We start from the raw sequence: 26136 nt of genomic DNA, 5'->3' as shown, positions 1-26136 counted from the left end.
CCCTGCCTGCCAGTCCAGAGAACCTGTGTCCGTGGCTCCCTGCTCAGCCTCAGACCTTGTGGTGTAGCATCTCCTGGGGCCCCTGACACTGGGCAGGACACCTGAGGTGTGGCTCCCAGGAGCTCTCAGGTGCTGCTCTGTCCTGTAGTTACACCCTGTCCTGCCAGCTGGAGCCCCAGTCCTAGTTGGCCTGCACAACACTCAAGGCCAAGACCATCAGGCGTGAGTGAGTGTCCAGGTGGGCAGTGCAACCTCATCATCACCAGTGGGGATGCAACTGGGACTTCAGGGTCCCTGGGCCAGCTCTTTCTGCTCTAGATGAAGAACCATATTGGAGGCTTTTTCTGGTAACCCCTGAAATCCAGGAGAGAGGGCATGACCCCCAAGTCTCCCTCACAAATCTTCCCAAGACCTATTTGTCAATGGAAGGGACAATGTTTATTTATTAAAAGTAGGAGTTGGAGTCTGCATTTGCAAAAGTTTCAGGGGCAGGATAAGGCCTTATGGACAAGATGAGCATCAGCAGCACCTCCCTCCTCCAGGAAGTTATCCTTATCTACAAGTCTGGTTCCTTCTGGCTTGGGGCGTGTACTGTCCCTTTCCACAGAAGACTGTCTTCTGGCTGGAGCTGACACACCAAAGACGAAACCCCGAACACGTCTCACTGGAGCAGAGAGGAGCAGGGCAGAGTAGAGCAGACTGGTCCAGACCTAAGTAGGGAGAGCAGAGTAGAGCTGTGCACAGGGAGAGGGGTGTAGCCATGGCTCCTTCATGGTCATGCTGGGCAGCTTCATAATTGAGCTGTAACACTCCAGAGCCATCCAACTGCCGTGCTGTTATCACAGATGTGCTGTATGACAGCTGAGCTGTTTGCACTGAAGAAAGTTTTCTTCACTGCACCCAACTGGGCATTCCTGTTGGTGTTGAGTTGGTGCCAATGAACATCAGCTGACAGTCCAGGACACCCAGAGTGGGGCTCTGAAGTGATCACTCGATTTTCTGCCACTGTCCTGAAACCAACCTATCTGGACTTGCACACACCCCTTGTGCTCCAATTGTCTTCCCAGCTGTACCTGAGTGTCTCAGGTAAGTCTCTGGGATCCAAGGCCTCTCTTCTTATGGATGAGGTCCAAGACTTTATTCAGTTAAGGTAAGGGACCCTGATCCGGTGACCTTGGTTCATGAGTTTAGACAGAGAGGGCCCCTCCATATGATTTGGCTTTGGTGCTGAGGAGAGGTATCCCTCAGTCGTACTTGGCACTGAGAGAGCATCCCCCACGGAGGGCTTTTCTCAGTAGCGTTTGGTACCTAGGAAGGTTATTGCCTGGTTGCTTTCGGTAGCAGCAAAGCTATGCTCCAGGTCTAGGCTGGGGACTAGGACTTGCCCATAAGATTTGTGAGGACAATCACACTAACAGGCCCTCAACAGGATGCTTTCATAAGGAGGAGTACAAAATGGGTAAGCCATGCTCTAAATTTTCACACACTAATCGGTGAGTGTCTGAGACTTTGGTTGATTATATGAACCATAATCATGGTCCAGAGAATTTAATTAACTAGGCCTGTGGACAATAATCACACAAGATGATCTCAAGGTTTTTTTTCTTTTTTGCCCCAAATGGGGTTTCTTTGAAACCCCAAAGCTTGTTTATTTGCGTGCTCAATTAAAACAAAGAAAACACCATACTCCTAGAAACAGTGGGAGCTTTTTATGTTAAACTAGTGATTTGAGCGCTATAAATAAAATCAAGAGACTATTATTGCCTCCCCTAGAAAAAAATAATTCTAAAATTGGGTAAATGCCTTGATAAATTAAAAAGGACCCTGGTGCCAAGGAAACTGAAACAAAAGGGGGGGGTCACAGGAAAACTTGCCCTCTGACTGGTGGATTTGCAGCTCTGAAGCTGGGTTTGCTAATCAAGACTTCAGAAGATCCCCTACCAGCGCCCCCTCACTGACAGCAACTGCCTGCCCTCGCACCTTTCCTTTCCCGCCCCACCTTTGTCTCTAGGCAGGCAGCCACCATTGGAGCCTCAGGCTTCACCTTGGAAGCCATCTTTTAATCTTCCTCTCCAGGAAAATCTCCTTCTTTCAAAACTCAGGCCTTAACTTTTTGAGCTTTCCAACTTTACAGGGCACTCTTGCCTTCTATTTGATGTTTGTGTTTGTTGGTAAGCCCACCTGAAGAAGGAACTTTAAAGAAGAGATATTGAAACCTCTCAGAGACAACAGAATGCATTCTTTAATTTTAAAAACATCTGTAAAGGGGACTTTCAGCCAAGATGGAGGCGTCAGTAGACACACTGTGCCTCCTCCCACAACCAAAATAAAGACAACAAATATTTAAAAACAAAATACCAACCAGTACTGACAGAATTGTATGGAAAAAAATTGAACTGTATGGAAGTCCCACAACCAAGTAGTAAAAGAATACACATTCATCCAGACTGGTAAGAGGGGTGGAAAAGGTTTTGGGGAAAAAAAGTAGCTGGCAGACCACAGTGTGCAAGGAGGTGGCAGGTGGACCCAGCGGGGTGGTGGACTGTGGAGGGGCTTGGTGCGAAAGACAGCTGGCGGACCCGGTGGTCCCACATTTGCATGCAGATAGACCAGGCAAAACTGGGGAGCAAGACAGACAGAGCAACCCAGGGCTCCAGTGTGGGAAAATAAAGCCTCAAAACACTAATTGAAAATACCTGTGTGGGTTGAGGTGCCAGGAGAGACAACCAGCCTCACAGGAGAGTTTGTTGGAGAGACCCACAAGGTCCTAAAGTGTACACAAATCCACCCACACAGGAATCAGCACCAGAAGGGCCCAATTTGCTTGGGGAAAGGGTGGGAAGTGACTGAAATCTGGCAGAGAGCTGAGCAAGAGCCATTGTTCCCTCTCAGACCCCTACCCTACATACAGCGTCACAACACAGCAATGTGGGTTACCGCACCCTGGTGAACACCTAAGACTCCACCCCTCACTACGTAACTTGTGCATCAAGACAAAAAAAATGGCCCAAACAGAAGAAAAGATCAAATCTCCAGAAAAAATATAACTAAATGAAGAAGAAATAGCTGACCTATCAGACGGACAGATCAAAGCACTGGTGATCAGGATGCTCACAGAATTGGTTGAATTTGGTCAAAAATTAGATGAAAAAATGAAGGCTGCACTAAGTGAAATAAAGGAAAATGTACAGGAACCAATAGTGATGGGAAGGAAACTGGAACTCAAATCAATGGTGTGGACCAGAAGGAAGAAAGAAACAACCAAACAGAAAAGAATGAAGAAATAAGAATTGAAAAAAATGAAGAGAGGCTTAGGACACCTTTATAAATCAGATGTTTCCAACATCTGAATCATAGGGGTGCCAAAAGGAGAAGAGGAAGAGCAACAAGTGGAAAAGTTATTTGATCAAATAATAAAGGAGAACTTCCCCATTCTGGCAAAGGAAATAGACTTGCAGGAAGTCCAGGAAGCTCAGAGAGTCCCAAAGAAGTTGGACCCAAGGAGGAACACACCAAGGCACATCATAATTATATTTGCCAAGATTAAAATGAAGGAGAGAATCCTAGAAGCAGCAAGAGAAGAGGAGACCATTATCTACAAAGGAGTTCCCACCAGACTGTCAGCTGATTTCTCAAAAGAGACCTTCCAGGCAGGAAGGGGATGGAAAAAAGTATTCCAAGTCATGAAAGTCAAGGACCTACATCCAAGATTGCTTTATCCAGCAAAGTTATCATTTAGAATGGAAGGGTGGATAAAGTACTTTCCAGAGAAGGTCAAGTTAAAGGAGTTCATCATCACCAAGTCCTTATTATAGAAGATGTTAAAGGGACTTATCTATGAAAAAGAAGATGATTAAAAATATGAACAGTAAAATGACAACAAACTCAAAACTCTCAACAACTGAACCTAAAAAACAGAAACAAAAACAAACTAAGCAAACAACCAGAACAGGAACAGAATCACAGGAATGGAGATCACATGGGGGGTTATCAGAAGGGATGGGGAGAGGGGAGAATGGGGGAAAAATTAAGGAAATAAGAAGCATAAATGGTAAGTAGAAAATAGACAGGGGGAGATTAAGAATACTATAGGAAATGGAGAAGCCCAAGAACTTGTAGGTATGACCCATGGACATGAACTAAGCGGGGCAGGAAGCGGGGATGGGAGGGAATGAGGGTAGTAGCAGGTTGCAGGGCAGAGGAGAATAAAGGAGGGGGGAATGGGGCAACTGTAACAGCATAATTAATAAAATATATTTTAAAAATAAAATATATTCAAAAATGTATTTCCATGTCTCATATCATATTTTACCAAACACACATCTTATTCTCTATATGCAATCATTTTCATACTTTATCACAAGTGTTTGGACCTTAAACTGAGGCATCTTGCACCCTTCTATTCTTGTGAAATGATACGTTAAGTCTCCAAACTTATTATGCCGGTTCCCCATCTGGTCTGCAAGCTCCAAAGCTAGAGAGCAGTGGATGAGTCCATGTCTTTATTAAACCAACATCCTTTAGCTAATTTTTATTTACTAAAGATTAATCCCAAATCACATGCACTTGAAATACATTTGTGTTAGTTTCTGCTTTTTCTCCAATTTGTATGAGCACTGATTTATTTTAAGCCAATTGAATAGGGCCACTTTACAGTCTAAATTTGAATTTACAAATCAATTTTGGCAATACTGTCTAGCAGTAGAAATAAACCATATGTATAACAGACATACATAGACACATATAAACACACAGACAGTATGAGTATATGAAATTCAAAAAAATTATAGATCCAAATATTTTCTGGCACATGGACTAGGTTAAGGTTTCACTCAGATAGCCCAAGTTCTGCATGTTGTCCAAATTCCTTTACAGATGTTTTTTATCTTTTTAACTTTAAAAAAAATATATTTTATTGATTATGCTATTACAGTTGTCCCATTTTCCCTCTTCACTCCTGTCTATTCTGCACACCCTCTCCCACCAACATCCCCCCTTTAGTTCATGTCCTTGTGTCATACTGACAAGTTCTTTAGCTTCTACATTTCCCATACTATTCTTACCTCTCCCCCTGTCTATTTTCTACCTACCATCTATGCTACTTATTCTCTGTACCTTTTCCCCCTCTCTCCTCCTCCCACTCCCCTATTGCTAACCCTCCATGTGATCTCCATTTCTGTGGTTCTGTTCCTGTTCTAGTTGTTTGCATAGTTTGTTTTTGTTTTTGTTTTAGGTGTAGTTGTTAGCAATTATGAGTTTGCTGTCATTTTACTAAAAACATACATGTTTTTTTATCTTTTTTTTTTCTTAGGTAAGTCCCTTTAACATTTCATATAATAAGGGCCTGGTGATGATGAACTCCTTCAACTTCACCTTATCTGAGAAGCACTTTATCTGTCCTTCCATTCTAAATGAAAGCTTTGCTGGATAGAGCAATCTTGGTTGTAGGTCTTTGGATTTCCTGACTTGGAGTACTTCTTTCCAGCCCCTTCTTGCCTATAAGGTCTCTTTTGAGAAATCCGCTGACAGTCTGGTGAGAACTCCTTTGTAGATAATGGTCTCCTCTTCTCTTGCTGCTTCTAGAATTCTCTCCTTCATTTTAATCTTGGCAAATGTAATTATGATGTGCCTTGGTGTGTTCCTCCTTGGGTCCAACTTCTTTGGGACTCTCTGAGCTTCCTGCAAGTCTATTTCCTTTGCCAGGATGTGTAAGTTCTCCCTTATTATTTGTTCAAATAACTCTTCCACTTGTTGCTCTTCCTCTTCCAGTACCCCTATAATTCTGATGTTGGAACATTTAAAGATGTTCTGGAGGTTTCTAAACTTCTCCTCATTTTTTTGAATTCTTATTCCTTCATTCTTTTCCATTTGGTTGCTTCTTTCTTCCTTCTGGTCCCCTCCCTTGATTTGAGTCCCAGTTTTCTGTCCATCACCATTAGTTCCCTGTGCATTTTCCTTCATTTCACTTAGTGTAGCCTTCATTTTTTCATTTAATTTGTGACTAAAATTAACCAGTTCTGTGAGCATCCTGATCACCAGTGTTGTGAACTGTGCATCTGATAGGTTGGCTATCTCTTGGTTGCTCAGAAGTATTGGCTCTGGGGCTTTGAGCTGTTCTTCTGCTTGAGCCATAATGTTTTGGTCTGTTCGTGCATGTTATGTATGAGAGGCAGAGCCTTAGATGTTCACCAGGGCAGGTCAACCCAGTCACTGGTTTGTGATGCTGTATGTGGGGACAGGGTCAGAGAGGGAGCAATGGCGTTTCTTCCACTTTCTTTCAGATTTTGGTTCCTTCTGCCACTTCCCACAAGCAAATTGGGCCCTTCTGGTGCTGGTCTGGGTGTGTGAGCTTGTGTATATTCTAGGACCCTGTGGGTCTCTCCAACAAACTCTCCTGTGAGTCTGGGAGCCTCCCCCAGCACCTCAACCCCCAAAAGTTTTTCCAATCAGTGCTTTTAGGCTTTAATTCCAGTTGCTGGGGTCCTGGGTTGTGCAGTCTGTCTCACTGTTTTTTTCACCTGGTTTATCTGCGTATGAATGTGTGACTGTGGTCAGCCAGCTGCCTTGTGCCCTCACTGGGTCTGCCCATTGCCACCTCACGCCTGGGATCTGCCAGCCACCACCTGCATGCCTGGGTTGGCTCAGCAGCCACCACCTTCCCCTGTTGCAACCCCTCTCTGCCGGCTACTGACTCTATCCCTCTTACTGGTCTGGATGAATGGTTCGTTGTTGTCAGACTTTGGTACAGTTCAATTTTCTGTCTGTTTTGGTTGTGTTTTTGTTTCTTAATCTTTGTTGTCCTTAAATTTGGTTGTGTGAGGAGGGAGGTACAGTGTTTCCACCTACGCCTCCATTTTGGCTGGAAGTCCTCTCCTCATTTTTTTTTTTTGAATTCTTATTTCTTCATTCTGTTCTGGTTGAACATTTACTTCTTCCTTTTGTTCCAAATCAATGATTTATGTCCATTACCTTCCCTTCACTGTTTGTTCCCTGTGTATTTTTCTTTATTTTGCTTTGTATAGTCTTCACTTCTTCTTTTATTTTGTGGCCATATTCAACTGTTTCTGGGAGCATCCTGATTACAAGTGTTTTGAACTGTGCATCTGATAGCTTGGCTATTCCTTCATCACTTAGTTCTATTTTTGCAGCTTTGATGTGTTCTTTCATTAGGGATATATATATATATATATTTGTCTTGGTGCAGCTGTTATGTTGTAAGAGGCAGAGCCTTAGGTATTCACCAGGGTGAGACAACCCACCCTGGAGCTATATGTGGGGGAGGGGTCTGAGAGGGAACAAAACCACTTTCTTGGCTCTCTGCTGGCTTTCAGTCACTTCTCTGATACCCACAAACAAACTGGGCCCTTCTTGTGCTGATTCCCAAGTGGGTGGGTTTGTGAATGTTTTAGGACCCTGTGAGTCTCTCCAATGAACTCCTGTGAGGCTGGTTTCTCTTGCTACCACAACCCCCATGGGTTTTTACAGCCAGGGATTTTGAGACTTTATTTCCTTGTACCAGAACCCTGGCTTGTGCGGTCTGTCTCACTCCCCAGTTGTTCTTCTTGGTTATCTACATGCAAACGTGGGACCACCTGGTCCTGCAGTTGCTGCTTTGCCCATTCCAGTCTGTCCACCAGCTGCCACCTTGCCACATGTCCTCTCCTCCCTGGCTTCCTGTCCGTCCTGCTGGTCTGAATGAATGTTTCTTCTTTAACTCCTTGGTTGTTGGACTTCCATACAGTTCAATTTTATGGAAGTTCTGGTTAGTTTTTGTTTTTAAATTTATAGTGCTCCTTCTTTTGGTTGTACAAGGAGGCAAAGTATACCTACCTATGCCTCCATCTTGGCTGGAAGCCCAGAAATACATTTTTATTGAAGGAAAATAAAGTAATTTTGTCGTAAGTAAATAATTGTTCTGGAATAAGAAAGAAAAAATAGGAAAAAAGCTTAAAGGTTTTAAAATTTGCAGAAAGCTTGCGTATGTTGCAGAAAGCTTATGGGAAAGGAATATTTTTAAAAATCTGGTGTACAGTCAAACTAAAATTGGAATGAATTTATTTACTTTCTAAAGGAACTGACACAGAATCAGACTTTGGATTTATCTTTCTGTTAAAAGGACAAAAATATATACTATTGGTTATGCTCTTAACAGGAAATTATGAAGGGAAAATAAAGATTTTATGTGCTCCATCTGCATCATGAGATCTTTAATTGCTTAGGTGAACAAAAATTTAACATTTAAAGAGCTACTTTTGGACTTCCGCCAAGATGGAGGCATAGGTGGATGTGCCGTGCCTTCTCCCACAACCAAGATTAGAGAAAACTAAATGTTAGCAACAGAAAACACAGCCAGAACACGGAAAATTGAACTTTTCGGAAGTCCGTTAACAACAAATTCTTCAGCCTGACCGGTAAGGGGCGAAACCAGCGGCTGGCGGAGCAGGGTTGCACAGGAGGACTCGGCCAGACACACTCAGGCCCGCGGAATCCAGGCGCAGGGTCAGACCTAGTGAGCGACCCAGCGAGCAACCAGGCGAGTGACCTCGGGGGAGACAGCCGGGCCCGGGGCTGCGTGTTGACTGAGGTCGCGCATTTGTGCGAGGGTGGACAGGCGAGGGAGTGGGCGGTTGGACTGGGCCGGCAGGTCCCCACGGCAAGCGGCAGTGGAGGGCGCCGCCATTTCCCTGCTCTGACCCCACCTCCACATACAGCGTCATAACCCAGCGACTCTGAGTGGCCCGGCCCAGGTGAACCACCTAAGGCACTGCTCCTCAGCACCCAGCTGTGAGAAGTGGCAGAGGGGGTCGCCATTTCCCCACTCTGGCCACGCCCCCACATACAGCGTCACAACCCAGCGACCTGGGAATCCAAGCCGCCGCTTCTCACACTTAAAGGGCCCGAACAGACCAAGAATGGCGCAGGAGGATCTCAGAGCCCCAGAAATAAATCTAAGCGATGAAGAAATAGCAAAACTCACAGACGCACAGTTTAAAAAATTGGTGATCAGGGTCCTCACAGAACTGGTTGATTATACGGACAAATTAGACAAATATATGAAGGCGAAACTAATTGAAATGAATGGAATTGCACAGGACACCAATAGCAATGAAAAGGAAACTGGGACTCAAATCAATGGAATGGACCAGAAGAAAGCAAATAATGGCCAAACAGAAAAGAGTCAAGAAGCAAGAATTCAAAGAAATCAGGAGAGTCTTAGGAACCTCCAGGACATCTTTAAACGCTCCAACATCCGAATTATAGGGGTACCAGAAGGGGGAAAGGCACAGCCACCAGTGGAAAACTTATTTGAACAAATAATAAAGGAGAATTTCCCCAATCTGGCAAAGGAAATAGACTTCCAGGAAATCCAGGAAGCTCAGAGAGTACCAAAGAAGTTGGATCCAAGAAGGAACACACCAAGGCACATCGTAATTACATTAGCCAAGATTAAAATGAAGGAGAGAATCCTAGAAGCAGCAAGAGATAAGGGGACAGTCACCTACAAAGGAGTCCCCATCAGACTGTCAGCGGATTTCTCAAAAGAGACCTTACAGGCAAGAAGGGGCTGGAAAGAGGTATTCCAAGTCATGAAATCTAAAGACCTACAACCAAGATTGCTCTATCCAGCAAAACTTTCATTTAAAATGGAAGGACAGATAAGGTGCTTCTCAGATAAGATCAAATTCAAGGAGTTCATCATCACCAAGCCCTTATTATATGAAACGTTAAAGGGACTTATCTAAGAAAAAGAAGTTAAAGAAACATGAACAGTGAAAGGACAACAAACTCAGTTATTAACAACCACACCTAAAACGAAAGCAAACTAAAAGGACAGCTAGATCAGGAGTGGAAACATAGAAATGAAGATCTCAAGGAGGGTTAGCAATAGGGGAGTGGGAGGAGGAGAAGGGGGGAGAAGGTACAGAAAATAAGTAGCATAGACAGTAGATAGAAAATAGATGGGGGGCAAGAATAGCATGGGAAATATGGAATCTAAAGGACTTGAGACACATGGTCATAAACTAAAGGGGGGGTGATGGTGGGGATGGGGGGTAGGGTGGAGGGAAATAAAGGGGGAATAGAACAACTGTAACAGCATAATCAATAAAAAAAAATTAAAAAAAATAAAGAGCTACTTTTTGCTTCTAACCATTTAAATTTCTATATTTGCTTGTGAAGTTTTTATTTTTATTTTTTATTTTGTTAAAAGATTTTATTTACTTATTTTTAGACAAAGGAAGGGAGGGAGAAAGAGAGGGAGAGGAACATCCATGTGGGGTTGCTTCTCTACTGGGGACCTGGCCCAAAACCCAGGCATGTGCCCTGACTGTGAATCAAACGAGTGACAAGCACATTTCTTTGTTCTCCTGGTACTATATTAGTTATGTGTATGGGACGGACCAGGTGCTTTTCTAAAATGACCAATCAACTTTCCAAACTTTCATCTCTTTTGTCCAACCCCTCCTCTGCTGCCATTTTGACTTCAATGGCACATGCCTGCCTTCCCCTGGTCCTACCTCCAATCTGGTACTGAAAGGGTAGGGGTAAAGGGTTGGACAAAACCCCTTATTCAGTTATCCTGCTAGCCTTTTGCATGTTCAGAGTAAAACCCTCCCCCTGCTGCCATCATGGCCTGGAGGGAGACTCCCATGGTACTCTATCAACTTTGCACGTCCCATGCCCTAGTTCCCACATGCAGCCAGTTACCTGCACTTGGGCCCACTGGCAGAGGAAGGAACCCTGGGACCCTGCACAGCCTCCCAGGCAGCACCAAGGGTAGCCTCAGCAGGAAGGGCAAGGCATCTGCAGCCAGGGGCGGGACAGGGCATCTGCAAGGCATGTGCTCAATTTTTCAGACAACTCCGCGTCATAGTCCTGTGGAAGTTCAGCCTGGTGCTGGCTGCGAAACTCAATGTGTTTGCCAGGGCCCTGGGTGGTCCGCAGAAGCATTGATCAGCTTATGCCCTCAGTACTTGAGCATTTCACCTCTTTCCTCCGAGGAGCTTGGCTCATTGCACGAATGGCTCCCAGGTCCCATTCCCATCACCTAGCTCTACCTCTCCCAGCGGCCCCTCCTGTTCCCTGACCTCAGCCTGCTCCCAGTGGTCTGGACAGGCTGTGTATCGGTATCATTCTCATTGAGTGGAAACATTCCCCTGTCAAAGGGCAACAGCTGCAATAGTTACTAAAATACTTCTAGAGAGGTTTTTTTTTTTTTCCTGCTTGGAAAATCCCCCAGAGTCCCATAGGGATCAGAGAAATTTTACTAGACAAATTCTATATCAGGTGTGCAAAACTTGGCTGATATACCATTTCCATTGCATTTATCATCCCCAGTCCTCTGGTCTTATAGAACATACTCACAAGACAGTTAAAATTCAATTGGTGAAACTTGTTGAAATTTTTATTTGCCTTGCCCTAAAGTCCTTTTCTTGTTATTGCTTAACTTAACATCATTCGGTAAATGTCAATTGCCTTTCCGAAAATTGTTACTGGAAGCCTATGAGACTAGATCAAAGAATGTATGAAACTGTCTTATTAAGGAGACATTCTAACTAATTGCAAAGGACTTATAAAGGCTTTCAAAATTAATGCAAGCTGGTGGACCACTCTTTCCACAGCATACCCCCAGGAGACAAATACATTGAACACCATTTATAACCTGAATATATTGTTTGTTCACAAAGGATATCTCCACAAGGACTTTCTCTGGCCTGAGTTGCAAGGTTAATAGGAATTGATACATGCATCTATGTTTTTTATTTTAAAAGGCTCCTACACTTGCACCTCATTCACCTGATTGAATGCCCCAGCCTATAGAAGACCTCAGGTGAAAGTTATCCAGAGCAGAGAAACACTCAAACAAAAACAGATGGTAATTGAAGCTAATGACTTTGCCCAGAATCTGGGACCGGGCCAATCAAGTCAACTCCTGCTATAAATAATGCTTATATTTATTTCATAGTTGTCATTTTTCTGGATAAATTAGTGATCGTAATTGTCTTGTAACAAGCCAGTCACCTTCGCTATGTTTTAGGTTGTTATTTAGTTATTCTGTATCATTAACCCTCAACTACACAGTCCTTTCTGATTTTTGTTGTAACCCTTGTAAATGGGAAACCTTCACATAACAGTATTATAACATGATGCTTTCAAACCTTAGCTTCCTCATGGGACCCATTTGAATGCTGAATTGCCATTCGACGCTTGCCTCTACTACCTCTGGTAAAACCGATTTTTTTTTTTGTTAGCTGTTTTTTCAACTGTTCCTAACTTTACTGATTGCACCAAACATCCCCCTGCTGTAACTAATTGAGTTAAATTGCAAAAATGAGTTTTAGCTTTCCCCTGTGAATGCCCGAAAGCACCCTATGTATCAGTCATACCCAGCCCAGGTAAGACCCAACTATCTTTCACAGCTGAAGTTGTAAATGCCTTCAATCTGGTTACACCTGTATCAGTCAGTCCTGATGGCTATGGAAACTGCCCTTTGTAATGCCATTATAAGTGGAAACAGCCACACTGTCTAGAACCTAAATGTTCAACCCACAATGTTCAAATGTACTGGGAAGCACTTTTAGAAGAATGTTCAAAACAGACAGTGCCCTGGTTGGAAAACATTCTTATCTCCCTTCCTGTTATATGAATTCATAAATGAGTAAATCCTTGCAGGCACCGTTTGTGCCCCCACAGGTTATATTTTTGTCTGTGGCACAAAATCAGCCTTGGGCATTTGATTGTGTAGCTATCTGAACAATGCCTTTTGGGTCACTTGACATCCTTTTTTATAATCCTCAACATGATAACAGCCACCCCTCCCAGTTCTCATCAGCCGGAAAAGAAGGCCTAATCAATAGTAGATTACTGCCTTGGTGAGAAGCCCTCTGTTCATGAACATAACTCAGGTGACCTTTCTGTGAGATATGATTTCCAGCAGGTTTTTCAGGAGATAAGGGGTAATCACTGTTCCAAAATTATATTTTCACGGGGTCCTTGGTATAGCTCAACTAGACATAATGATGTAAAACTTAACTAGAACTGTCTATCAAATTGCTTGCTCAACTGCCAGAGCCAGTTGAGTCCAGTAAACAACTTTAGACTCCTTAGCATGAGCAGTCTCTGACGGCACTCACCCTTGGTTGTGCTCACAGCCCAAGGAGGGGTTTGTGCCATAGCCAATACCTCCTGCTGTGCCTGGATAAATATTTCTTCCCAGGTAAGATTAAAAACAACCGAACTCCTTAACCTTGCCAAATCCTTCAAGAGGCATCCCAGTTTTGCTCCTAAGTGCCAATGGCGAGTTGAATTTTCTGACATTTTCAGTTGGCTCCTCAGAGTTATTTTAAAGTCTGAGTTGCAAATTATTTTGCTTATTGTTATTCTAATTTGTCCAATATGTTTCATTGTCAAGCTATTGATGTTCTGTGTAATCAAATGTTTATGACTTTCTATGAAAACTTGAGTAGTGGTTGTATGAACAACATAAGTGGTTCATTAAGCCACTGTATCTCTTCTGTTTATAATGTGTAATGGTTAAAACCTTTACTATTGATGCCAAGTACCTTTTGTCAGTTACCCCTAATTTCTCTTATGAACTAAGTGCCTTTGTTCTTTAACTTTTCCCAGGTTGTTCTGGATGCTTTTATGAGACTGTAATTTTTTTTTTCAAGTTTGGCAGGTGCCTGAGAGATCTCTTGGGCGCCATGGCTCTGGTTGCTTTGGGGACTACTGTCCTGCCACAGGAGTCTCGCCCAAGGACTAGATGGAACCAGAGAAGGTAGCCAAGCCCCTCTGGCACTGACACAGGACAAAATGACCTACTTGAGTGCTGATGAGTGCTGACTGTTGACAGGGTCTGATCAAATGAGGAAAATGTAGATCCTGAGAAAGAAGACATACCTTCAGAAAAGGGGTCCTGGTGGCTAACTGGGCTCAAGTTTAAGAGTAGAGCCTAACAGTCATTCTGACATGAAGTCTTTCTAGCAAGCCACACTTCAGGGAGAAGCCTGCATTGAGCTGCCTGTCTCCTACACTGAACTTCCCACCTGCATTGTGTTCCTGCCAACTGAGCCAGCTTTTATAAATGAGTTCCTGGAATAGTGTTTCAATCAATAAAATTGAGGGTTTCCCTGCTCGGTTGGAGCTGTGCTGCTATAGCCCATCAGCATCTCCACCAACCAATCAGAGGCTCCATTCTGACCAATCAGGACAGTGCTTTTTGGACCAGACTGCAAGAATTTGGAGTCTTCATTTGCATGAGGACAATCAGGGACCACGGATGGGGACTTCTGTCTAGATAAGTCATCCTCCCACTGCTAGGAGAACACACTTCCCCTTTCCACCAGGGACTGAAGACTGAATTTCCCCAGCTGGAGCTGAAACACTGAAGATCTCTCACCGGAGCAGAGTGGAACAGACAGGACTGGACCAGAACAGGTGGGACAGACCAGAGCACAGCACAGCTGTCTAGCCGGAGAGGGTTGTGGCCCAAAGGCTGCCTCATAGGCTTGCTGTGCTGCTTCATAACAGTTGAAACACTTTCCAGCTGTTTCACAGCTGTACTGTATCACAACTGAGCTGTTTGTATCAAATAAAGTTTTACTCTTCACTGCACCCCAAAATGGGGATTCTTGATGACATCGAATCAGTGCCAATGACCTTGTGTTGACAATAGTAAAGGCCAGATTCAATATTATTATAAAGTCCTGGTTCTATTACAACCTGGGCATTGTGGTTTGGTTCATTCACTTCCCATGCTCCTTTCAATAAGGTACAGACTGTTACATTGCTCCTTGGACTATGAAGTCTTGCAGTATCATCAGCTTATTAGGTATGTGAGAAGGCAGAAGGGCTGGTCCTGCCTCCGTGGCTAGTGAGGGGCATGTCGAAGTCCCCCTTCCTCAAAGGACAGGTTCATTTCAGTCATGAACCTGGGTCAGGAACAGACTCAGACCCTTGGAACACCTGGCTCTGAGAGGCTGGAGGTGCTTGCACAGGCATAGCAACCGCCACTGAAATGGGGAGTCTCAGTACGGCCCTGACTAGGGCCCCTTCCTGCCCCAGGGCAGCGGCTGCCTGCTGTGATTTAGGGAAAGGGGAAACGTCTTCTGCCTCTCTTGGCAAGGTTTCTTTTCCCAAATATTAGGGACTCGTAGTTTTTTAGTTCAACTGCAAGAATTGCATCAGCACTATATAGGGAAAAACAAGTAAAGGATCAACCCATGGATGTGGAAAGATAAGGAAGCTCATGTGCAAGTGGACTGAGCGCAGGCAGGACTTTCCCTCCTCAGGCCCCTGGGAGGCTTCATGTTTGCCCTTTAGTGAAATTTGAATCCTCGTGGTGCCCTGGCTCATGACCTCCCAATTCCTTTCCCTGCAGGTTTCTTCTGCAGGGGACAGGTTTGTAATGCAGCTTTTAAGACTATAGCTGGGCCTCATTCCATGAACATTCATGCTGCATGTGACCTAGGATGTCCAGCACCCCTGCCCTTACACAATTCTGTTTAAGGCGGACACTCTCTAGAGGCCATCAGCCTCTCTGGCAGCTACATCGTGGCCACTCCTCCCTGGCTGGGGCCTGATGGATCAGGGACAGGTTCTCCTTTGCTAGGACAGGGCTCTGTGTACTTGGCCAAGGAAAACCCCCACACTCTTCCTTGCTGGCCAAGGTGACTTCTGGGCCAAGTGCTTCTGAGGTCCATGGTCTTGGACAATCACCAGGTGACACACTCACTGTGTTGTTTCTGACTTTCTGAAGGGGCAGCTGGGCCTGAGCTATAAAGGTTGTGGGCCCCCAGGGTCCCTCTGGGACTGCTGAGTTCTTTTCCACAGTCTTGTGCTGTGGTTGTGTCACAAGGCTGGGGGTTGAGCCTTTCCTGTGATGAGCTTTCGAAGATGAGACACGCGGCAGTGGGGGATCCAGCAGGGAGATGCCAGCAACTGATGACCTATGTGCATGCATGCACACGGCCATACCTACTACAATAACGTACCAAAATGCTCCCATCTCAGTGGGTAACAGACACTGCTCTGAGCTCACCCAGAGGACCCAGCCCAGGGGAGCCATGGTTGGGAGCCAGGGGTCACCGCCTGGTGTTTTAAACATGATAGCTCCCCGGCTTCCTGGTCTCCCCCTCCACTGGAATTGTGGGAGTGGCACTCGGAGGCAGCAGGCTGGCTCTGCAGGGAGGCCTTTGCTGTGCAGTCATGGAGTGACCATCAGTGCTGATTCCCAGCAGCCCGGGCCCTTCCTGACATGACGCAGCCCTCCAGGAACATGACCTGCTGAAGGGAAGACAGGTGTGACTACAGCCCCATAGGGAGAGAGGTGTGCCAGGTTCAGGGCTAATCGAGGCCGGGGGAAGGCAAGGGTGCCCCAGTGATTTCTGCTGCAGGGCTGGGAAGCTCCTGAGAGCCAATCCTGCAGGTCACAATATTTAATAGCTCTTGTGCCTCATGGTATAGCAGAGGAGGGACAATTTATCACATTTTTGGGCATCCAATGTCCAAGTACCCTGCCTGTCACCCTGAAGAGACCCATGTTTGCAGGAGGGTCACATATCACTCAATCTATATTTTTTACATTTATGTAAACTTAACTAACATATAAAATATATACAAGCATCCCAACTTATTCACAAGTGAATACGAAACAAACATGGCAGTCAAATCCACGCTTTTGTAGCTGGTCACCCTTCAGAGCTGAGATTTAAATTTACCTTCTTCTACTGCCCACTTCTTCCATATTCCCTTCATTCTCAGCGAGCACCTCAGCCAGTTGAGGCTCTTGCCTGATGGATGACACTAAGCTTCATTCCTGAAGGGTCAGGGCCATCACTGGTCATGCCTGGATTGGTTTCTTATCATTTTCAATTGACTCTGGCCACAGGGCCTGGTAATTCCAAGAAAGCCCTGAGGAACCTCCTGTACTTTCATCCTCACTATGGAGCAGCAGTCCAGCTTGCCCTGGTCGTGAGCATCGCTCACCCAGCCCGCAGCCTCTCCCTTCTTTGCTCGTTCATTCAGAAATGTGAGGAGCCTTCCGCGGCCAGGCGGCTGTCTCGGTTTTCAGCCCAGCGAAATCAGTGTGTTTCCTGGTGGAAGTTCTCCCCTTAGGATGAAGACCCCCTGCCCATGGGGTCACATGGACACAAAGTATAAATTATGCCAGTAAATCCCTAGGAGTAACATGGGTGGTAGTGGGTGGGGCCACACCCATGTCCACCCTTGACTGATGGACGTGTGAATCCAGGCCATGCGGAGATCAGTGCGATGTAATGGACCCTGACTGAGAGTCTCAGCAGCCTCCTGGGAACACTGCCCAGACCCTGCGCTATGGCCACCAAGTGGTGCTTTGTCTCAGAGTCGCAGCCGGTTCCTCCATTCTGCCGGGTCAGCTGCTTCAGATGATGGGGAACCGGGAAAGACCAGCACATCCGGGAGCCTGGGCTGATGGCCACGCTGGACCCCGCAGCAGGGAGTCCCTTGATTAGAAGCCACTCGGAGTGGAACACCATGCTGGTGGACGAGGGACTGTGCGAGTCTGCAGATGGCAGTCGGCAGAAACACTGTGTGAGGGGAAGGCGACTCTGTATCCAGAGTAGGGGTCTGACCAAATGAGAACAAAACTAGTTCCTGTAAGGTAACTAGGCGTACAGGAAGGCAAAAACTGGTGAAGGACCTACATCAGTACCTGTCTTCGCTAACTGAAAGAAATCTGAGGAGGATTTTCGCTTTTACCAAAAAGGGGAAGAGCAAAGACAGCATTGAGCATGTCTGGGTAGAGGCAGCGGCCTCCGAGCAGCAAGGGCGGGTCCACTGAGCTCCTTCCCCAGAACCACCCTCAGCACCTCAGCTTCCAGCTCGGAGCCCTGTCTGGGAGCATTGGGGCTTTATATGCACTGATTCTGTGTGTCCCTTAGCAAGCTGTGTCCTTAGGGTATCGAAAAAGCCTCAGAGATCTCATAAGGGCATTACACTTCAATGCAAAACTGGACAAAAGCAAACATTTTGATCATAATGAACAAAGTAAAGCCACTGTGCCTGCTTTGAATTTTGGGTCTGGGAGTGCTCAAAGGTTTTTCCGTAGAAATGAATAGTAATTACTTCACTGAACACCAAGCCGGCTTAAGAAAGACTTCATAGGAACCTCTACTTTTGGATAGAGGGGAAACCTGTACTTGTTGAAATCATGAGTGAATTATAGATGACCACACAGTTCAGAATTAGGAGGAGCCTGGCTGGTGTCTTACCTGGGGGATTTTCCTGCTTCTTCTGAGAAGGTTACAGGGGGCCATTCTACCGTGCACGTCCCCGGAATGACAGACTGGAGAGGCGGAGGAAGTGTTTTTTGGATCCTGCCAAAGGGAAGAATCCAGGCTCAGCTCTCCCCACAGCATGGGAGGAAACGATTCACACGTGGATCACATAACCAGACACATCTGCTTCGTGCTGCTTGCCCACCTCCCCTGGTCCCAGCCTCCCACAGTGTGCCCTGTGCAGCAGTCGAGCGAGCTCAGCCCAGCACTCAACCGCACGGGGCTTCTCACCTCCCACAGTCCGGGGGAAGAGGCTGCAAAGCAATGGTTCTGGCGATTAGACTCCCAGACTCGGAGTGGGCACAGGCCCCACAAGAGTTCTTCCCAGCCAAAATTCAAGGGCCTACTGTGTTGAATGCTCCCTTTTAATCATGGTGAAGCTACATCTTTTATGGGGGCTTTGTAAAATGAGTGCTCTGTTGCTTTGGGTCCTGGAGATGCAGAGGAAACCGATTCTATTACATGCCTTAATTAAACTTACAACCAATAAAAATCTAGAACTATGCATGGTAACATCTTTCCCTTGGCGAGCACTTCAAATAGCAAACTCAACAGTGGCAGTTGATGAGTCACTGAAAAGGCTCTGTTGTAATCTATTCGATTATTATACTTGACTATTCAACCTGTTAAACCCAATTTAAGCATCATCTCAAAACTGGCTGACCATTATCAATTCTATTGAAATGTTCCATTGAAACAATACAAAGCCTAGGAAAAAAATCCAAAGTGTCAAGCCAGGGACACTCTGGCTCTTTAAGAGGGATTTGAAATCTTACACACCTGCCTCCTTCCCGGCAGCTCTATTCTCCTTTCTGGCCAGAGTTTCCTCCGGCTAAAATAAGGTCTCTCTGCCAGCTAAATGCAACCTAGGTGTTCCCATGTCCAAGGCTCCAGTGTATATGATCTGTTTTATTTTTAGCCCAAAGGCCACTTAGAATTTCAAGCAAGGTTCAGATTTGCAGTAATACCGGTGGCCCAAGTACAGCAGGTCCTCAAATAGCATTGTTTCATTCAGTCATTTTGTTATTACATTGAGGAGATGCCACAGAAACTTAACTCTTGTTTACATCGGTTAACATGTGGTAACCAATTGCACATTGTTTTGCTTAAAGTAACAGAACCTACTGACCATACTGAGGCTGTCAACACTGGCTTTTAAACATGTCTTAGAAAAAAAATATGTCTTAGAGCTATAGGATCATACCAAACTCACAAATGAGAAAACTGAAATCAAGGGATATTTAGTGTCTTCTGATTATCCTAGTTATCTCCCAAGAGTCCATTCAGCCAGCCACCCAGAAGCCATCCCTGCCTGTGCTGTGCTGCCTTCAGCACCGAACAGTTGCCAAGCATCTGTCGAGTGCCAGCCTCTGCTGCAGGCACTGAGGACACGCCAGTGTTCACCTGAGACAAACATTTCTGCCTCCAGGAGTTTATGTGACTATGGGGACTGGGCAACACACAGTAAATGTGATGAGTAAGAAAATTCTACAGCACGTGGGAGGCAGTAAGTGCTATGGAAAAGGTTAATAGAGCAGGAAAACAGAGCTAAGGAGTGCCAGAGAGCAGGGTTGGCTGGCTTTGTGATTTTGAAATACTCAGGTAGGCCTGCTGGAGAAGGTGACAACTGATAAAAACCTAAGGGAGGTGAGGAAGTTAGTCATGCAGGTACATGAGAGGACAGTATGCCAGGCAGCAGGACTACACATGCAAATGTTCTCAGTCAAGTTCTTAGCCATGCCTGGTGAGCTCAAGAAACAGTGAGGAGAAAAACAAACAGTGAGCAGTAAGGTGAGCAGAACAGTGAGGCCCCAGCCTCAGAGTTCAGACTCTGTATGTGGTCTTCCTTTCATGACTTAGTTTTCTTTCTTTTATTTATTTAAATTTATTGGGGTAACATTGATTAATAATGTTGACATAATAAACATCAAAAAAAAAAAAAAGAAAGAAAGAAAGGTCCTAATCTGTAGAGAATTTCAGAAGTTTATTTGAGCCAAACTAATGACAATTACCAGGAAGCAAAATCTCAACAGATTGAGAAAATGCTCTGGAGAAGCTTATTTTATACATTAGACTCAAAGAAGGAGATGCGAGTGTGTGTGTGTGGGGGTGTTACATGAAATTCATTGGTGGTAGATTAGAGAAGCCAGAGAAATTATTTCACAACAGAGAAATAATGTTCTCCTGCTGTGTACTAGATTGCCACAACTCCCATGGGTTAGGAGTTCGGGCACCCTGGTCCTCTACTAGGGTCTCATAAGGCATCAGCCAGGCTAGATCTTCAGCTGGAGAACGAGCTGGGAAGAATCTGCTTCCCACCTTGCTCAGCCGCAGGCAGTTAATTTCCTTGTCGTTGCTGGGCGAAGGGCTCCAACTTCGGCTGCTGTTGGTTGAGGGTGCCGCTATTCCTAGAGGCCACATCAGTGCTTTGCTATTCGGGCTTCCCCAACATGCTTGCTTACTTCATCAAGCCCACAGGAGAGTCTGCAGTCTATTAAGAAGTTTTGGGTAATGTAAAGTGATCGCAGGAGTGACACCCCAGCAAACCACAGACCCAGCCGCTCGCAGAGGGCCTGCCCTGCCCTCCCTCCTCCCCTCTCCCTCCTGCCCCGCCCTCCTCCCCTCTCCCTCCTGCCCCGCCCTCCTCCCTTCTCCCTCCTGCCCCGCCCTCCTCCCTTCTCCCTCCTGCCCCGCTCCCTCCTCCCCTCTCCCTCCTCCCCCGCCCTCCCCGCGGAAGGCGGTGCCGGGCACTGGACACGCCTCCTCTCTGCACGAGCTCCCGGCTTCACCCGACGCGTAGGCCCTGCGGGCGGAGAGCCGTGATGGCAGACGTGTCCGAGAGGAAGGTGCAACTGTTCGTGCTGTTGGCCTTCGCCTCCGGAGTGCTAGTGGGCTGGCAGGCGAACCGGCTGCGGAGGCGCTACCTGGACTGGAGGAAGCGGAGACTGCAGGACAAGCTGGCGGTGACGCAGAAGAAGCTGGATCTGGCCTGACCCGGGCGTCTGCTGCGCCGGCCCACGCGCGCCCACGTTGTCTCGCCTGCCGGGGTCCAGCCTCCGAAGCCAGGCGGGCCGCGCGCGCTCCTCGCCTACCGAGCCAGGCTCCTGCCGCCAGAGTGTCGGTGAGCAGCACGTAGAGCGGCCGCCCGGGGAGGCTCTGGCGTGGGGTTGGGTTTCGGGCGACAGCTCACAGCAGCCGGCTGGCTCCCACAGACGCCAGGAAAAGGAGGAATTTCTGTGTCTCCGGTAGCTTGCGGTGGTGTCCTAGTTCAGTTAAGTGCGTATATTAACTGGGAATTACCACGTGCAGTGCCACCGCATTCATCATAAAATACCATTACTGGAAAGAAGGGAAGGAGAAAGGAGGTCTGACCTAGGTGTCCCTGCCACCTTTTACCCCCTTCTCATTCTTGCCAGTAATTTCCTTGGTAGCACCCTAGTCTTTGCATTGGTGTTTTGTAAACTCCAGTTTGAATCCCTGGGTTATTGGCAGCCTGGCAAAGTGGAAAGGGCAATGGCCTGGAAGTCCGGTCTTGCATCTGGTCCTGGCTTTTTTCATGGGAGCTGTGCAAATGTTCAGGGTCTCGGTAACTCTACAAGAGGATAATTTCAAGTTAATGATTATGTATTTCTCATTTTTTTTCTCTTTTCTGTTTTCAATAGCTTGTTGAAGATGGATATTGAGCACTGGACAGACATTACTTCTTGCATTTATGAATGTTTTATTTAAAAAATAAAAATTTAAACATCTTTGAACTTTTTATTAAAAGGAAAAGGAATATGCTGGCCATGCAGTTCCCTGCATCAGGAGAGCTGGATTTTCAAAAATCTGTTAGTGTCGAGCAGATACCTTGTTTCTTAAGGAATCTATGCGAATTCCTTGCTACAACTGTGAGACAGAGTTGTCTAAGGCACTAGTAGGAGTCCTTTTGGTCCGTTGTTTTACTGGACCTGATGAGGAATGTAATAGGCTGTGTAAAAATAACCGAGGTAATGGCGATATATTTAAGGCGTTTGCACTTCCAGGAGTGACAACTTAATCTAAGTACAGAGTATACGTTTATTGGCAAAAAGTTTCATTTGTATCATTACGGAATAGGCATTTGAAGGAGAAACTCTCTTGAATAGAGTTTGGTGATAAATCCCAACTGTATCTAAAAGCAAGAGCAAGTGACCAAGTCCCTGGTTATTTTTGGATCTGCAAGACATGTTTTCTAGAACACCACCCTTGTTCATTCCTGTAAAGATTAATTTTGTCTTAGCCAATGTAATGGCAGCTCCATGTTAACTAGAAAATTTAGAAAAGTTGTTTCCACAGAAAGCTTTATTGTTTTCCATTTTACTGGGGCCATTATCCTTCGTTACTTCCAACCTTAAGTTCACTCTGTGAACGCAGTACTGAAGGACTGAAATGCTGGTTCTACAGCTCTGTTCCATCTGGGCTGCAGTTTGCTGAAGTATCCCAGTCACCACTGCTCATTGGGGCTCCAGGAGTGGAGGCTCTTTGAGATGAGGTAGGTTTCTTGAGGCATGTGGTGCTCCCAGACTGTTGGTTTATGCCCAGTTAAGCGTCTAGGTTACGGCCAGTTGAGCCTCTTTGGGCCTCTTCATGTGCTATGTTCCTGGTGGATCTGATTGTTCCAATGTCGCTCCCTTTCCTACTAGTTATGTGTAGCCCGCTGACACACTCATCTCCCTCTCCTGTCTCACCTCAGTGTTCTGTCATCCCTGCCCCTCTGGGCATCTGCCACTCTTCCCTCCCTACCTCCCAAGTCCTGTCTAGCTGCTTATGTGGTTTTCAGCCACCCCAATGCCACTTTTAATTGTTCCCTTGTTTTCTGCTTGCTCCCTCTTTACACCGTGGCTCTGTGTCCCCAGCTCTGTGGTGGGCAATTCCCCTTAATATCGTGTCCGTCACCATTTCTCCTCTAGCACTCTACCTCATACCCTTCTTAAATGTGATTGTTTTTCCCTCCTAAAACTGCTGTCTCACTTGGACATGTTACTTTACCCATGTTAGCTAAAATTGGCAATGAAGAGGTTGGGAGATGGGGTAGGATGCCAGTCATATACCCTAAAATGACAGACTTCACTCATCAAAGTACGTGACCCCTCCCACCCCTGCCCCCAACCCCACCGTTTTGATGCTGATGATGTTCCAGGACCCACAGGGAATAAATTCTTGTAACTCTGAATATGGTACAAGAACATGTAAAATCAAAGCCGTCTTTTGCATCCTTCTCATTGTTCATATATATACTCATATATACTGGGGGTTTATTTATTTTTCCCAACATAGAGTTAAATTATATTCACGATCCTGTAACTTTTCCATTTCCATTATATGGAAATCTCTATAAATCAGATAGAGGATATTTTTCCTCAATTTATTTATAGACATTTAAAATAAATAAGGATTTAGCTTTGGCTGCTATGGTTCAGTGGACTGAGTGCTGGCCTGTGAAACAAAGGGTTGCTGGTTAGATTCCCAGTAGGGCACATGCCCAGCAGGAGGTGCAGGAGACACATATAACATTGATATTTCTCTCCCTTTCTCCTCCCTTCCCCTCTGTCTAAAAATAAATACAATTTTTAAAATAAACAAGGGTTTCATAAATGATGAATTGTCTTTAGTGCACTTTTTTTCTTTTTTCTTACCTCTCACAAGATCACTTAGGAGTACTAATTTATCAGTAAAACTTTGGGGAAATAGGCAGTATCTACTCAACTTGAACATAAAACATGCCCTGTGGCCCAATACTGTTTGGGCACATATGTTCTCACTATGTACATATATAAATAGTAGCACTAGTTATAATAGCCATAAACTGAAACTACCCACATGCTCAGCAACCGCAGCAGGAATGAGTCTGAGTACACCACACAGTGAAATACCAGGATGAAAACTACAACACAGTGATACAAGTGTATCTCATAAGCATGTTGAGTGAAAAGCCAGACAAGCCACCAGGACACACTACAATTCATTGCACAGTTCAAAAAGGCAAAAAAATTTTTGCTTTTAGCACTTAGGGTAATGTTTTGATGTGTGTGTGTGTGGTGGGGGTGGAGGTGGATAGGACCCAGGAGGGAAGGACTACTGGGGTGCTAGTAATGTTTCGTATCCTAATCTGGGTGATGTTATATGGGGGTGTGTTCAGTGTGAAAATTCAGTGAGGTGGACATTTGTCACTTTATAGTATACTTGAAGATAAAAACCACACATAAATAACATGGCAGTTGGGCCTGTGGAATCAAGTTGTGTATGGTACTGGAGGACATTTATTTATATTAGGGTGGTTCATCATTTGAAAAGTGAGCTTAGATTAATATTCTTACTCAGTGTAGTGGAGTTTGGGAATTGGATTTATAGGATCCAGTTCCACTTGGGGGAAATGTTATTACAATCCGAGAGATGTAAAATGCGGATCATAATTTGCTCACAACTTGGCTATAGGACAGAATCAGCGTCCTCACAGAAATGCAAATAGAATGAAATGAAAACTTCAGCAATACCCCCAATTGCAAAGAATAACTGCCTTTTGAAAACAGACTATGCAGCAGAACCGTGTGTTCCATGAGGGCCATAGAGGAAGCTGTCCTTGCAGTAAATTTAAGTTTAAGATGCTTACATGGTATCTTAAGCAAAACTGGATTCAGAAAATTAGTGGCGTATCACAGAGGGATCCAGCAGGCATGCGACAATAGTGTGGTATTGTGGGTCGTGCAGTTTTGGAGACTGTGGGAATCCTCCTACCTCTACCACCAGCCTTTGGGTTGTCCAGGAAAAAAAGACCACCTGTGCCGGGCGCCGAGAGCTCCCGGCCTGCAACGACAGGGATACGCGACAGAGCACCACTGCCAGCAAATTTTACGCCAGCTCGTGAGTGCGAGGCTCTGAGGAGGACGCGTGCTGATGGCGTCACCCACCAACGTCACTGTGGGGTCGCAGAGGCGGTTTCCTTGACGACCAGCGCGCCACCAGCAGACGGAGGAGATGCTGGCGTGGCGGTCTCGCAATTCCCTGCAGTCCTTGCAGCGCCAGGGTCGGGAGCTGAAGCAGCAGGTACGTCTGGCTGTACCTCGAGGCCTGAGCCGTGGGGCTGTCTGGGCTCTGGCAGGGTGAAAGCTCGAAAGCTCGGTGTCTGAATCCTGGGAGCTGCCCAGATCCACGGGCGACACTCCCAACTATAATGCTCGTATCTCAGCATCTCTCACCTAACCCGAGTTCTGACTCCTCTTCCTCCCAACCCGACCCCAGGGACCTAGCCTCCCGAAGCGGTGACATTCAACTGAGCACCCTCACCCTAACATTTCCCTCTCCGAACTTGGCACCTCCCTTACCCACTTCAACTCGGAATCTATCCTTTTAACAGTAACCGTTTCCAGTCTCCTCTGCGCCCACCACCACTCTGCGGTCTCTAGACCACTTTCCCTCCAGCCTTTCTCCAATGGAGGCTTTTCCTGTGGGAATCCCCTGAACTCAAGCGAACTGGGAATGGTCAAAGAGTAACGAGTAAGAACAAAGGACTTGAACTAAAGGAGAAATGCAAGTAATTAAGATACATGAGAAAAGTTAACTTCAAAGATAAGCAATTGCAAAGGAAAGATCCACAATCCTTTTAAAAATCACAGTCCTCAGTAGTGGGGAGGCTGATGGAACAGGCACCTGCATGCACTGCTGTGGTCTATAAGGTACAGCAACTCTGCAAAGCAGTGGATGAGGTGGGGCAAATTTTCATGCTCCTAGGCTGCTGATTACATTTCCAGGAATTTACCGTACATAGTTTTTAAAATTTGGGAGATATTAATACATAAAA

At 45.8% G+C, this 26136-nt stretch overlaps 2 protein-coding genes and 1 long non-coding RNA gene across 7 annotated transcripts in view; all 3 read left to right on the top strand.

Annotated features, from left to right (window-relative positions):
* The first annotated feature begins 471 nt into the window (after window positions 1-471).
* On the top strand, window positions 472-14613 carry LOC128627325 (uncharacterized). The gene is made up of 3 exons (XR_008391489.1): window positions 472-1086; window positions 12164-12225; window positions 13671-14613. It is a non-coding gene; the product is annotated as an uncharacterized LOC128627325 (long non-coding RNA).
* Window positions 14614-21139: 6526 nt separating this feature from the next.
* MTLN (mitoregulin) lies at window positions 21140-22066 on the top strand. Its single transcript, XM_037166316.2, has 2 exons — window positions 21140-21438; window positions 21980-22066. Exon 1 carries the CDS (start codon window positions 21140-21142, stop codon window positions 21308-21310), a length of 171 nt encoding a protein of 56 aa, XP_037022211.1. The 3' UTR covers window positions 21311-21438; window positions 21980-22066.
* A 3209-nt stretch (window positions 22067-25275) lies between these two features.
* Window positions 25276-26136, top strand: part of NPHP1 (nephrocystin 1) — an 83507-nt gene continuing 82646 nt past the window's right edge. For all 5 annotated transcript variants that reach the window (XM_053664704.1, XM_053664706.1, XM_053664705.1 and 2 more), the window contains exon 1: window positions 25276-25382. In XM_053664704.1, the coding sequence (XP_053520679.1) occupies window positions 25314-25382 (69 nt within the window). In that variant the 5' untranslated portion in view covers window positions 25276-25313. The remainder of the gene's footprint in view (window positions 25383-26136) is intronic.

This window comes from Artibeus jamaicensis, unplaced genomic scaffold, assembly GCF_021234435.1.
Source record: "Artibeus jamaicensis isolate MK-2021 breed Jamaican fruit bat unplaced genomic scaffold, CSHL_Jam_final contig_384, whole genome shotgun sequence".
Classification (NCBI taxonomy): Eukaryota; Metazoa; Chordata; class Mammalia; order Chiroptera; family Phyllostomidae; genus Artibeus; species Artibeus jamaicensis.
Note: the sequence above shows the minus strand (reverse complement) of the source record. Positions and strands in the feature narration are given on the sequence as shown.

Excerpts from the sequence above, each read along its gene's own strand:
- MTLN (XM_037166316.2), top strand. The coding sequence starts at position 21,140 with ATGGCAGACGTGTCCGAGAGGAAGGTGCAACTGTTCGTGCTGTTGGCC.